We start from the raw sequence: 13,244 nt of genomic DNA on the forward strand, positions 1-13,244 counted from the left end.
TCTCTGCCACACTGGTGTTTTAGGCCATGGTACAAACCCTTAGTATAAACAGAATTTACACTAGTGCACTCTGATTGGCACTGGTGCACCATGTCCCAGTTTGAGGGCTTGCAGGGGTTCGAGGGGAGGGTCAGTGACCTCACAGATGCCTGGGGCTGGCTGAAAAGTGCAGCTGGTAAAGGAGGGGCAGCAGTGAGTGCTGGAGGTATGAGCCAGGAGCATGGCCCCATAGGATTTGGCACTGAATTCTCCTGACCCAGGACACACAACCCCAGCTGTGTGCCGGCACTGCAGCTGAGCTGCCCTACCGAGGCAGCCTGTGCATCCATGGACAAACCACCTCTTCCTGTAGCCTAAGACAATGGGGTCTGGGGACCTTTCCAAGCTGCGGGTAATGGGACTCTGGAGTTACCAGGGTCTGTTCCTGGCTCTGTCACTGATGTGGTTGGTGACATTGGGGAAGTCACAGCCCCTCTGTGTTTTCCTCCTACCCATTGTCTACTTGGATTGTGACCTCTTTGGGGCAAGGATTGTCCCTCTCTGTCTATGCAGTGCCCATCACAATAGGGGTGCTGATCTCAGTCAGGGTCTCTGCCATGCATAGCACAATGGGGGCCCTGATCTCCATCAGTGTCTGTGCAACACAAAGCACAGTTATAAACTCAGAGACATTAAGGTCAGAAGGTAGAGGTGTATTTCAGATGAGGTCTCATCAGTGCCTTGTATAACAGTATTAACCCTTTCGTGTGGCTGCTGGAAATACCTCACCTGATGTATCTAGGACTGCATTAACCTATTTCACGGCATCACACTGGCAGCTCATAATTATCCTATGATCACCCAATCTCCTCCTCTGTCACTTCCAATTGATAAATCCCCAGCTTATTGCAAAATTAAGCACTTGGAGACTAACAACTAGAATTTGTGCACTATTAATTTTCATTCCATTTCTATTACTCCAGCTTTCAAGGACATGCAGATTTTCTTGTATGATTTTTCTGTCCTCCTTCATATTGGCAATATTTAGATAAGTTTCCATTCCCAGTCACAAGTCTAGCATTCTGGAGCAAAATCACTAAAATATAGTCCAGCAAACAAATGTTTATTATTTAACATGCCCCTCACTGTTCCCTCCACCACACGCTACTCACTGGTGTTGTCTTTGGTCAGTGGCGACTCAGAGTTCAGAGGTGCTTCCACATGAGTACACCTCCCAAGTGGGGGGCAAGAAGGCACCTTGCTCGTTCCTCCAGCAGCTCACTGTTCGCTCTGGCCACTGCTGTTCATTGTGTCACCATTCACTCCATCACTCTGTTGCCAATGGCCCTGCGCAGTCACCTTCTGCTGCCACCTACCACTGTGACCTCTGCGAGTTTGATCTCTTGAGGTTCCCCGCAGATCTCAGTGATTTCAGCTGAGCTCTCAGAGGGGGAACCTCGCTGCTAGTGCAGTCTGGGCTGTTCTCACAGCAGGACTAAGCACTTAGACCTGATTATCAGTAATTTCAGCTGCAGTGGTCACTTAACAGAATAAAATAACTATCTATGGAGCCTAATCAGCTCTGTCTTTAAACAGTGGAGAGGGACAGGTCCCCACCCTCTATCTTGATGTCCTTAATCAGCACAGGTGATGTACAGTACGACTGCCTTTTACTCATACAATAAGAACAACAACATTTCATTCTCTCACCTCCAGCCCCTGCATTCAAGTGATTTGTAACCCAACCCCAGCCAAAATCTATCACTTGGGCACCACAGCTCTGTTTGCTGGATCCCTAGGTAGATTAGGTGTGAATGTAAATACAATCTGGTCCTGAAGCCTTTCCCTCCACCTCATTATTAGCTGTCAGGGAGAGCTCATTTAGACTTTGCTTACAAATCATCATTTGAAATTATTAGGTTGGCCAACATCACCGAAATGAATGCACTGACTGTCATAAAAAACAACAGCTGAATAAGGAAACTAGTCTATGTTCATCCTTTTCAAATCTATTATACTTTCAGATACACGTATGTTATCATACGTTGTATATGCTTTTAAAATGTGTATTAATGTTTCAATTTCAGTTCAAATTTCCATACTGTCACTAAATTGGCATGAATGGGGTTTGGGTTCTGCCCCCTTTAAAGGAAGGAAAAAACCTTACAGGTGATCCCATGGGGCTGAAACCCACTATAATTATAGATTAATCTGTGCTATTCACCACAATGTTTGTGACCCTGTGTGTTATAGAGAAGTAGCCCGTGGGGCATTATGAATCTTCCGATTTAAAATGGACACTTGTGGTGTACAGACAGACAACTTTTCAAATCCAATGTGCGCCGAGATTGTATGGACACTGAACGTATTGAGTACAATGCTTTTATCTTTAATCTGTTCATTCAACAAAGCCAAAGGAGCAGGGTTGGGAGGCTAGGCACTGACTTCCCCAGGATCATTCCTTTCCTAGTAATTCCCATTACAAATCTCTCAAGGAAGTGTTCCTGGGAGGGTTTAAAAATGTCTTGTGAGTTTAGTCTCAGGAGAAGGGTCAGTTCTGTGTTGTAATAATGTACCTGAAGATTTTCCCAGCATGGCAGAGTCTAGAGTGTCTGTCTGCAGGGACAGAGCCTGGGGGGAATCGGGATGTGAAATGGCCTAATACTAATTCAGAAATGTTACCGACTGCCCTTCTCGCCGTGACAGGCTGCAAAATAACAGCCACATTGCATCATCCTAAGGCAGGGTTCTCAACCTTTTTCTTTCTGAGGCCCCCCAACATGCTATAAAAACTCCATGGCCCACCTGTGCCACAATTAAGGTTGCCACGAGGGGGTTTGGGATGTGGGCTCTGGGAGAAAGTTTGAGTGCGGGAGGAGTGCGGGCTCTGGGCCGGAGTTTGGGTGCTGGGTGCAGACGCTGGGATGGGGGTTGGGGTGCAGGATGGGGTTTGGGGTGCTGGGTGCAGGCTCGGGTGAGATGGGGTGGGGTGCAGGAAGGGGTGCGGGGGGGTAATCGGTGAAGGCTCTGAGCTGGGACGGGGTTGGCGTGCAGGAGGGGGTATGGGAGGGGGTTTGGGTGATGGGTGCAGGCTCTGGGCTGGGTTGGGGTGTGGGAGGGAATGCAGGGTGTGGGGCTGGGCCAGAGATGAGGAGTTTGGGGTGCAGCAGGCATGCTGGGCAGAGGTGGGGGGGCCAGAGGGGAGGATTCCCCCCAGGAACAAGACATTCACCCAAGCCCCTCCAGGCTGCTGCTCAGAAGGTCCAGCCAAGATAAGCCCCCCCCCCTCAAATTCGACTCAGAGTCACCTGTCGGGGTTGTGGGGGACAAGGAAGGCTGCCATGCTCCTCCTCCGTCCACAGGCATAGCAGCTGCCTCAGCCAGCCCCTGGCATCGCTCCTGTGTAGCCTTCAGTGGCAGCAGCCGGCGAGGGAGCGCAGCACGGAGCTGCATGGGGCAGGCAGGGATGCTCATGGGAGGCACGCGGGGGTAGCAGGCAGGGCTGAGGGATGTTCTGAGGGAGGTGTGTGGGGGTGGCAGGTAAGGCTGGGGGAGAAACCTTGCCCTGAACATTAGTGGAGCCGGGCTCCCCAGGGCCCTGAATTTGCTGGAGCCTGGGCACAATATAACTGACCGCCTCTGGCAAGGTTCATCTAGTCTAACCCCTGCCAAGATGCAGGACTTTGTGTGTCTAACTCACCCAGCTTCTCTCTTCCAGCTGGGATCCCTTGACTGCAGCAGATCCCCAGATATCCTCGCTCTCCTCTTACCCTTACATCCTTCTCTTCTCTGCCCAGTGGTTTGCTGCAGCTCTGATCCTCTCTCTATATGCCCTGCCCCAGCAGCTAGTTACCCAGGCTACACTCCCATTGCCATCCGTGGGGGCTGTGAGGGCTGCAGGTTTTGGTCCCTGGTCAATGCAGGTACTATGGCTGCTGCACACCTACCTGATGACTCCTGCAGCCCATCGCCAAACTGCGGGGCCATGTTCTGCAGGGTCGCCTCCCTGGCTGAGGTTCTGGGAGCAGAGAGCCCCTGGGTCAGAGCAGGAAAATGGCCCCAACAGAACACTCTGTCAATGGCTCCCAGAGATGTCCCCATGATACCCGACTGTGCAGCCTGGGAGTTCTCCCCCAGGAGTTATCCTGCTTCTTCATTGTCACTGCAGGCAAGAGTCTGGCAGTGGGAATGGAGAGGGAGTGTTTGCAGGCAGAGCCTTCCATGGCTTCCTGAATGGGAGCCAAGCAGAGCTTGTGCCCATGGTGGTGAAGGGCCTAGATTCAGTCCTCACCCGTGCCCATGGTGTCTCTGTGTGGCCAGGGGTTCCCTTACCCATCACTGCAGGCTGTTCAGGAAGTGGAGGAGAACCTGGCCATGGAGGAGGCAGCGTCTCTGGGTCTGAGCAGCACCGGAGCTGGGGGAGCTGGGCGGGAGCTTCAGTATGGGAGGTTTCACATGAAGTCCATGGAGCTGGAGAGGACAGAGCTGGGCCCAGAGTCCTGCTACAGCTCCTCAGTTAGTTCCTGTAAGACCCAAAGGAGAATTTCAGAGTCAGGCCACACTGACCCCTGGGAACCTCCCAGAGAGGCTTCCCAGACACAGCCAGCAGGATCCTCTGGCAACACAGCTGGGCCCTGTCATCCCAATTCCTTCCTTCCCTTCCAACTTGGCCCACACCCAGCCTCTTGCAGCGGCCCCCTACGTTTCTACCCCCAGCCTCGCCTTACCCTCCAGTCCCACAATTCCCCACCTGCCCCCAGCGCTTACGGCCAGAATTTCCTTTTGGCTGCTGCCCAGTCCTCAGCCCCAGAAATCCCTGCTCTCTGCTGTCCCCTCCAATGCCACTGATCTGCTTCCCTGCCCAAGGGAGCCCCCTCCTTCTCCGAGGTCTCCTGCCCTCCCGCCAGGTCCCCACAGCCGTCTCTCACTCACAGCTGTCTTCTCCGCCAGAGCCGCTTTGGAGCAAGGTCACTCCAGGCTGTCCAGCCACCCTTCTGTGCAGTGAAGCACATCGGAGCGGGATGCAGAGGGGGGAAGACAATGCTTCATAGATTGTCATAGAGCTTAAGGCCAGAAGGCACCGTTGGATCATCTCATCTGATCTCCTGAATGTTCCAGGCCATTAAATTTCACCCACCTACAGTCTGAGTCTCTCACTGTAGGTCATTTTCTCCAGCTCTCAGATCATTTGTGTGATTCTTTTCTGCACACTCTCCAATTTAACACCATCCTTTTAAAACACAGACACCAGAACTGGCCATCACCATTCCGTTATCTCTCTCACTAATGCTATAGAGAGAGGTAAGATCCCCTTCCTGCTCCTACTCATTACTTCCCTATTTATGCATCTGGGCAAGGGGGACCTGGCCATGGAGGTGGAGGAGGACTTGGCTTTGCCCTCCTCATCCTCTTCCTCATCCAAGTTGTCCTCTTCCGCTTTCTTCTCCATGACCACGTGCTCCATTCCCATGACCAGGTCCTCCCTCTCCTTCTTTGTGGCCAGATTCTCCTCCTCCTTTTCCTCCTCGTCGTCCTCTCTGGCCAGATCCTCTTGCTCCTCCTCCTCCATGGCGAGATCCACCTCCTTCTCTTCTTCTTCCCCCTGCATCAGCACAACCTCGTCCTCCTCCATTCCTCGCTTCTCCTAGTCTATAGCCAGGTCCTCTGCCTCCTCTTCTTCTTCCCCCTGCATGGCCACATACTCCTCCTCCTCCCCTGTGACCAGGTCCTCTTCTTCCTGCTCCTTCTCTGTCACCAGGTTTTCCTCCTCCTCTTCTTCCTTCTTATCCTCATCTCTAGCCAGGTCCTCCCCCACATCCTTGGCCAGATCCTCCTCCTCCTCCTCCTCCTTCTCCATAGCCAGGTTCTCCTCCTCCTTTTCCTCCTTCTTGTCTTCCTCTCTGGCCTCTCTTGCTCCTTCTCCTCCATGGCCAGGTCCACCTCCTTCTCTTCTTCTTCCCCCTGCATGGCCACATCCTCCTCCTTCACCTCTGTGGCCAGGTCCTCTTCCTCCTGTTCCTTCTCTGTGGCCAAGTCCTAATCCTCCTCCACTTCTTTTTCCTCCCTAGCCACTTACCTCCTCTTCCTTATCCTGCATGGCCACATCCTCATCCTCTTCCATTGCCAGGTCCTCTTCCTTCTCCTCCTCCTGATCCAGGTCCTCCTTGTCATTCTCTGTGGAATGGTCCTTCTCCGTGGCCAGGTCCTCCTCTTCTTCCTCTGGACCCAGGTCATCCTCCTCTTCCACCTGCTCCATGGCCAGGTGCTCCACTCCTGAGGCCAGTCCTCTTCCACTTCCTCCACAGGCAGGTGCCCCTCTTCCTGCTCCATGGGCAGGTCCTTCTCTTCTTCCTTTTTCTTCATGATCAGGTGTTCCTCCATCAGGGCCATGTCCTTCTCTTCCTCTACCACCTTCTTCCTCCTTCTTCTCTGTGGTCAAGTCCTATTCCTCTTCTATGGAGAGGTGCTCCTCTTCCTCCTCTTGTGCTGACAAGTTCTCCTCCTTCTTCCTCTTCTGCATACAGGTTCTCCTCCTCCTCCTCCTCCTTATCCTCTTCTTCCACTTCTGCAGACAAGTTCTCATCCTCCTCCTTTTCTTCTTCTACAGATATGTCCTCCTTCTCCTTCCTCTCTGTGGTCATGTCCTCCTCTTCTTTTATGGCTAGCTCCTCCTCCACCTCCTCTTTTTCAGTGATCAGGACTTGCTCTTCCTACTTCTCCTTCTTCTCTGTCTCTAGGTCTTCCTCTTCTTCCTCTCCTTCTGTGTCTGGGTTTTCATTCTCCTTTGCCTTCTCCTCAGGGGCAAGGTCGTTCTTCTCTGACTGGTTCGTAGGGGTCTTTGCATCAGAGAGACAAAGGCAGAGCGTGACTCTTGCTTGGGGGGCAGGGGGAAGAGGAAGTACGGGGTGTGAAGGGATGGTGAGAGCAGATTTAATGTTTCCCCCTACCATGTAAGCATCCAAAGGCAGAGAGATCCCCACACTGCTCCTCCTACAAACCCCTCAGCCCCAGGATTTCCTCTCTCCTCCTCGGAGCAGGCCTAGAATGACCAGATAGCAAATTTGAAAAATTGCGATGGGGGTGGAGGTAATAAGAGCCTATATAAGAAAAAGACCCCAAAATCAGGACTGTCCCTATAAAATTGGGACATCTGATCACCCTAGGCTCTATAGGGCTTGCAGGTGGGGTGCTCTTCCAGGGTTGGGATCGGGCTCAGGGTCCAGGGGAGGTTTGACAGGTCAAGGGACCTGAGAAGGGGGTGTTGCCTGGGGGGTGTTGGAGAACAGCAGTAAAGGGGAAGTTGGACACTTGCCAGAATACCAGGGAGACAAGACAGGTGAGGGGATACCTGTTATTGGGCCAGCTTTTCAGCCACGCAGGGCTCTTCTTCATGTCAGGAAAAAGTGCTCAGAGCGTCACACATACATTCAAGGTGGAGCACTCCGCCCCAAGTCCCAGACACTCCCGTTCTTCCTGTGTAACCCAGAGATGGCTGCATCTTAGCTCCAAGACCCCAGCGGTCACTGCTCCAGTGGAGATGGTGCACACAGCCCACTGCCCCACATGGTACCAGAGGTCACAGACTGGACACTGGTTGGAGGGAGATACATGCAGGGCACTGCCTCACCTGGCCACCGGGGTCAGTGATGCAATGGTGGTGGTGGTGGTAAGGGAATGAAACAGGCCACTACCACTATGATGTGTTGGGGCAAGGGGAGGAGATACCAATAGGGCACTGCTACACCAGGCCACCACCAGGAGATCACTGCTCCAGTTAGTAAAGATACACATCGGGTAGTGCCCCAACTGGCCAACAGGAGGCACTATGTCAGAGATAGAGAGAGAGCAGAGGAACTCAAAGCCCACTGCCTCATGTAGCCACCAGGGGTCCCTACCCAAATAGGGGACACACATGGACATACATGCAAACACAGGGCACTGCCCCACCTGGCTAGCAGGGGTCGCTACCCCAACTGGGGGATATACAGAGGCTATTGCCCCACGGGGATGCCAGGGATCAGTTTCTGCCATACCTGGCCATAGAGGGTGACAGAGGCTACAGACAGGGCATTGCCCCACTTGGCCACCAGTGCACATCCCTAGTGGGGGAGTGAAGCACACCAGGAACAGGGCTTACTGCTACAAAGGGGTTGGAAGATACCCAGGGCACTGCCTGACACTCAGGCCACCCACGCACCCTGCCACCTGGGAGGAAGTGAACACACCTAGGGCACCAACTTCTCTGGCTACCAGTGGTCACTGCCCCAGTGCAGTGGCTGGGGTGAGTAAATACACACAGAGGACTGCCCCACCTGGACAACACGAGTCACCAAGATGAGAGTGGGATACACAGAGGGCACTGCCCCAGTGGCTGATACACATGCAGGACCCTGCCTCACCCAGCCACCAACCGTCACAGGCGCAATGGCAGTGGTGGGGTCACATAGGCAACTGCCATCAGTGGCCACCAGAGATTGCTCCAGCAACAATGGAGGTATATATGCAAGGCATTGCCGCATCTGGCCACAAGGAGTCACTGCTCCAACAAGAAGGCACCTACAGGGCACCCCTGTGCCTGGCCAGCAGGGGTCACTAGCATAGTAATGGAGAGGAGATACACATAAGGCTCTGCCACACCTGGCCTCCAGATAACACACATAGGGCACTGCCCCACCTGGGCAGCAAGGGGCACTGCATCCGGACACCTACCCACACATACCCCAGTGAGTAGGACTGTGCATGGGTGTTATTCTGCACTTTAAGAATGAGGCAAAGGCAAATTTTACTACAATTTCTGCTGAAGAAAGTTCTAACTTACAACCCTACCTTGGCAAGCACCTGCCTAGAGCCAGAGCAGTGTCTTTGCTGACAGCAGAGACCCCAGAACACACAGACCCGAAAGGGAAGCAGCTTTCAGGTGAAGCAGTGACAGACTCTGGGGAGGGTCTATGGGAAAGCAGAGAAAGAGCAACTAACCGCAGTAGGGAAAATCATAATCTACCGGAGAGAAAGAACTGACTTCGCTAGGATCTCACACCAACTCCAGCCAGGCTAGGACACCAGCAATTTGGGACTGGAGCAGCTCCAGCTAGAGGCTGCACAGAGGCAGGTGACCTCAGTCTCTGTGCTGAGCAGGCTGCTTTGGCTGTGAGGAGGAACAAGGAACCCTCCAGCCAGAGTCTTGCTGCCCAAGGGGCGTGAGATCTGGGGCAATCTTTGGAGTAGCTGGTTCAGCAGCCGGGAGCCCACATGCTTGTCCATGTCTGAGCTCTCCAGAAGCACATTACACACAGGTGTGCACTGGATGTAGGCACCAATGTAACACTACAGAGCTGGATTCCGCTGAGTGCTGCCTGCAAGAGATGGGGCAGAGTCCGACGGGCAGATGGGGGCAGCAAATGGCAGGGCCAGCGGCCATGAGCGGATCCCATCACACTTCTGGCCTGTGACGTCACCATCTGTCCCTGCAGCTCTCCATCTGTCCCGCTGTCCATCCAACCCTCCAGCCCCCATCCATCCTCACTGTATGCCACACACAACCTGCACCCATCTGCATGCCTTACACATTCATCTATCACCACATCACCCAGCTGTCCCTCCAACTGTCCCTGCAGTGCCCAGCACAAGGAGGCGTGGACAGGGCCGGATCAACCTTTTGTAGGCCTGGCACCAAACAGATTTGTGGACTCCCATGGGGTAATGGGGCATGGCACGAGGGGGGTTGATCCCCAGAGTGAGGGACTGGCCAAGGGCAAGGCATCGGGGCGGGGGGGGAGGAGGAAGGAGGGCACAGCCAAGTTCCACACAGCCCCACACAAGGCCACTGTTTACAAACCCGCAGCCGCCAGAGGCATACTGGCCCACCAAGCCCTGCACTGCCAGTGTGCTCTGCCATACTACCCCCTGCCCATTACCCCATCCCCTTATGCCTGGCAACTCCCATGCCCAGTGCCCTTCTGGCCACAGAGCCCTATAACCTGCACCTCTTACTGCCTAGTGCCCCTCTCACAGCCCCCCCACAACTGTCCAGAGTTCCATATTCCTGAGGGAATTCAGCACCAAAACATTGAACATTCTGTGCACTATTTTAAAATTCTGCAAATTTTATTTGTCAATAAACAAACATGGAAGCTCCGGCCTGCGGGGTGAGCACAGACCACTGGCTGCATGAAGGTGGGAGCTCACCCTGCAGCGCCCCCCCAGGACAGGGCTGCACTCAATCCTGACCCAGTGTAAGGAATGAGCCTGTCCCAGAAATATTTTTGGGCACTGCCTCTCTGCACCAGGTGCATCAGGTGTGGGAGGCAGCTCAGCCTGGCAGTATCCAAGTGTGGAGGGCTCAGGGGAGGGATCAAGGTGGGACTAGCAGGGTTCTGGGTGGAGCAGTCGGGGTGCAGGTGGCTCAGTGGAGGATCTGGATTCACAGGGGCTCGTTGGGGCTGATGGGGCAATGTGACTCTGAAGAGGATTCCAGGTGAAGGTGCTTGGGGCTCAGCAGGGGTTGTCTAGGTGTAGGGAGCTCAGCGCAGGGGGGGGCTGGGTACAGGGGAGATAGGGCTCATTGGGGTGGAGCACCAAGTTCAGCTGGCTGGGGCTCTGTGAGGTGTGTGTCTGATGGTTCATTGGGGTGGTACAGATGCAGGGGAGGTGGGGCTAGGCAGGGGATGGTTCAATAGGGCTGCTTAATGGGCGAGCCTCAGCTGCTGCCAAGGGGATGCTGAATGCTGGGGTCCTGCTTCTACCCTGCCCCCGCTTTCTCTATCACCTTCTCTTCCTCATCCCATGCTCCATCTCCTCCCCATCCCACCCCCTTCCTCCCCTACTGCTTATTTCCCCACAGGGCCGACTCTAGACAACAGCACTCCAAGCACTCCACAAGCACCGGAGCATGGCCGACATAAAGTTGGACCCTTGGTCCGTTAAGATTTCCTTGGGGAACCCCAACCCAGCTGAAAATGGTCAGCAGCACATCTGCCATGGTGTCTTCTTCGATAGAGGACAAGGCCACTGCCTCGGGGTAGCGAGTGGTGAAATCTACCACCACTAGAATGTATTTCTTCCCCGACCGGGTCGCCTTGCTGAGAGGTCCCACTATGTCCATGGCCACCTTCTGGAAAGGTTCTTCTATGATGGGTAAAGGCCTCAAAGCTGCTTTCTCCTTATCCTGGGCCTTCCCCACCCTCTGGCAGGGGTCACAGGATTGACAGTACTGTCGGACATGGGTAAAGACCCCAGGCCAGTAAAAGTTCTGTAGCAGCCTCTGCCTGGTGCTCTGGATTCCCTAGTGCCCTGCAAGAGGGATGTCATGGGCCAGGTACAGTAGCTTGTGGCAAAACTTCTGGGGAACCACCAGCTGCCTCCTGATCCCCCATGACTCTACTTCCCCTGGGGGAGCCCACTGTCAGTACAGGAACCCCTTCTCCCACAGGAACCTCTCCTTGCAACCTTTCCTCATGGACTGTACTGCACTGAGGTCGGCCAGGTCCCTTGGCCTCCGCAAGGAGGGATCTTTCTGCAACTTGGCCTGGAACTGAGCAGCTGGGACAAGGATGGGGACCTGCTCTCTCTCACTGGTTGGGTCTGAGGCCGCAGCCTCTTTGAGCCGTGTCCCTAGGCGTTCCCTCCTCACCAGGTTAGGGTCCTGCGCCTCGGGCAGAGTACCTTCCCCGTTGTCAGGGCGCAGTGCCCTGCGCCGACTCTGACTACAGGTCACGACCAGGGCACCCTGGGCATTGCTTGGCCAGACCTCCAGGTCCCCCCCCCATTAACACCTCCTTGGGCAAATGTGTGTGTACTCCCACGTCCTTGGGGCCCTCGGCCCCCCACTTCAGGTGTACCCTCACCACGGGCACCTTGAATGAGGTCCCACCCACGCCCCTCAGGGTCAGGTAGGTGTTGGGCACCATCCGATCTGAGGCCACTACCTTGGGCCGGGCCAGTGTCACCTCTGCGCCCATGTCCCAGTACCCAGTGACCTTCTTCCCATCTACCTCCAGGGGAACAAGGCACTCTCTCCAGAGCGGCAGCCCCGTGCCCACCCTGTAAACCAAAAACCCGGAGCCTGGAGCATCCAGCCCCCCCAGAGGAGCTGACCTGGGACCCTCCTCCCTCCTTCACAGGCGGTACGTGGCCAGCCCCCATTTCCTGCAAACGTTGCCCCTCGTCCAGCTGGGTCTCTACCAAGTTAACCCGGTGTGGGGTCAGTCTGCTCAGTCTGTCCTTGAGCCTGGGGCACTAGGACTGTATGTGGCCCCTCTGGCCACAGTGATAGTAGCTCATGTCCCGTTGGTACCCTCGAACCGGTCGGTTGTAGATGATGCTTGGCATTCCCCTTGGGAAGGGGTTCTCCCTATTCCCCCTTTGGGAGGTCCCAGGATGACTCTCTCTCTGCATCGCAACTGGCCTGTTCCTTTGGGACTCCTCCCTGCCACCCCCCGACCGGCTCTTCAAAAACTCATCGGCCAGCCGCCCTGCATGTTGTGGGTTCTCTGGCTTTTGGTCCCTCAACCACAGCCTCAGGTAGGATGGGCACCGCACATACAGTTGCTCCAGTACCAGCAGTTTAACCAGGTCCCCCTTTGTCTGGGCCCCATCTGCCCACTTGTTGGCATACCCCTTCATGTGGACGGCTAGTTGCAGATATGAGACCTCAGGGGTTTTATACTGACTCCAGAACCTCTCCCGGTACATCTCAGGAGTCAGCCCAAACTCGCACAGTAGGGCCTGTTTGAATAGTTTGTAGTTACCTTTCTCCGCCTCTTCCTGTTGGTGGTATAGTGCCACGGCTTTGGGGTCCAGTAAGGGGGTGAGAACTCGGAGCCTGTCTGCAGGATCTACCTAGTGAAGCTCGCAGGCTGTCTCAAAGGCATCCGGGAAGTCATCCATGTCCTCCTCCTCCTTACGCTGGGCCAGAATGCACTTATCAAAGCTCCGCACAGTCCTAGTCCCCCCCTCACTCCCCGCAGCTGGGGGCCCGCTGCTCCTCAGCCTCACCAGATCCATCTCATAACGATGCTGTCGTTCTTCATGTTCCCTTTGTCTTGCTTCATGTTCCCTCTGTCTCTCTTTCTCCTCCTGGTCATGCTGTCTCTGTCTCTCACTATCCTCCAGTTCTCTGTTTTAGCTCTCTCTCCCATTCCATCCCCTTCCTTTCCACGGATGCCGAGTGTTGCCGGGACAATCCCCTGTTGGCGAATGAGCTTCACCAGGAGGATTCCCTGCTGGCCGGCTGGGTCACGTGCCCTCGGTATTCGCTGGGCTCCTCC

General features: G+C 54.8%; 1 protein-coding gene and 1 pseudogene across 2 annotated transcripts; one reads left to right on the forward strand and one right to left on the reverse strand.

Annotated features, from left to right (window-relative positions):
* The window catches only part of LOC127046625 (zinc finger MYM-type protein 1-like), a 398,827-nt pseudogene that overhangs the window by 222,361 nt on the left and 163,222 nt on the right, over positions 1–13,244 (forward strand).
* LOC127047149 (histone H3.v1-like) lies at positions 5,014–6,092 on the reverse strand. Of its 2 annotated transcripts, none has more exons than XM_050945127.1 (2): positions 5,920–6,092; positions 5,014–5,563 (listed from the first exon to the last, which is right to left on the reverse strand). In XM_050945127.1, exons 1-2 carry the CDS (start codon positions 5,944–5,946, stop codon positions 5,240–5,242), a joined length of 351 nt encoding a protein of 116 aa, XP_050801084.1. In that variant the 5' UTR covers positions 5,947–6,092; the 3' UTR covers positions 5,014–5,239. The 2 variants fall into 2 exon arrangements, with proteins under 2 accessions (XP_050801084.1, XP_050801073.1); XM_050945116.1 differs by having other exon boundaries at positions 5,014–5,643; positions 6,052–6,065.

Source organism: Gopherus flavomarginatus, chromosome 1 (assembly GCF_025201925.1).
Source record: "Gopherus flavomarginatus isolate rGopFla2 chromosome 1, rGopFla2.mat.asm, whole genome shotgun sequence".
In the NCBI taxonomy this organism is placed as follows: Eukaryota; Metazoa; Chordata; order Testudines; family Testudinidae; genus Gopherus; species Gopherus flavomarginatus.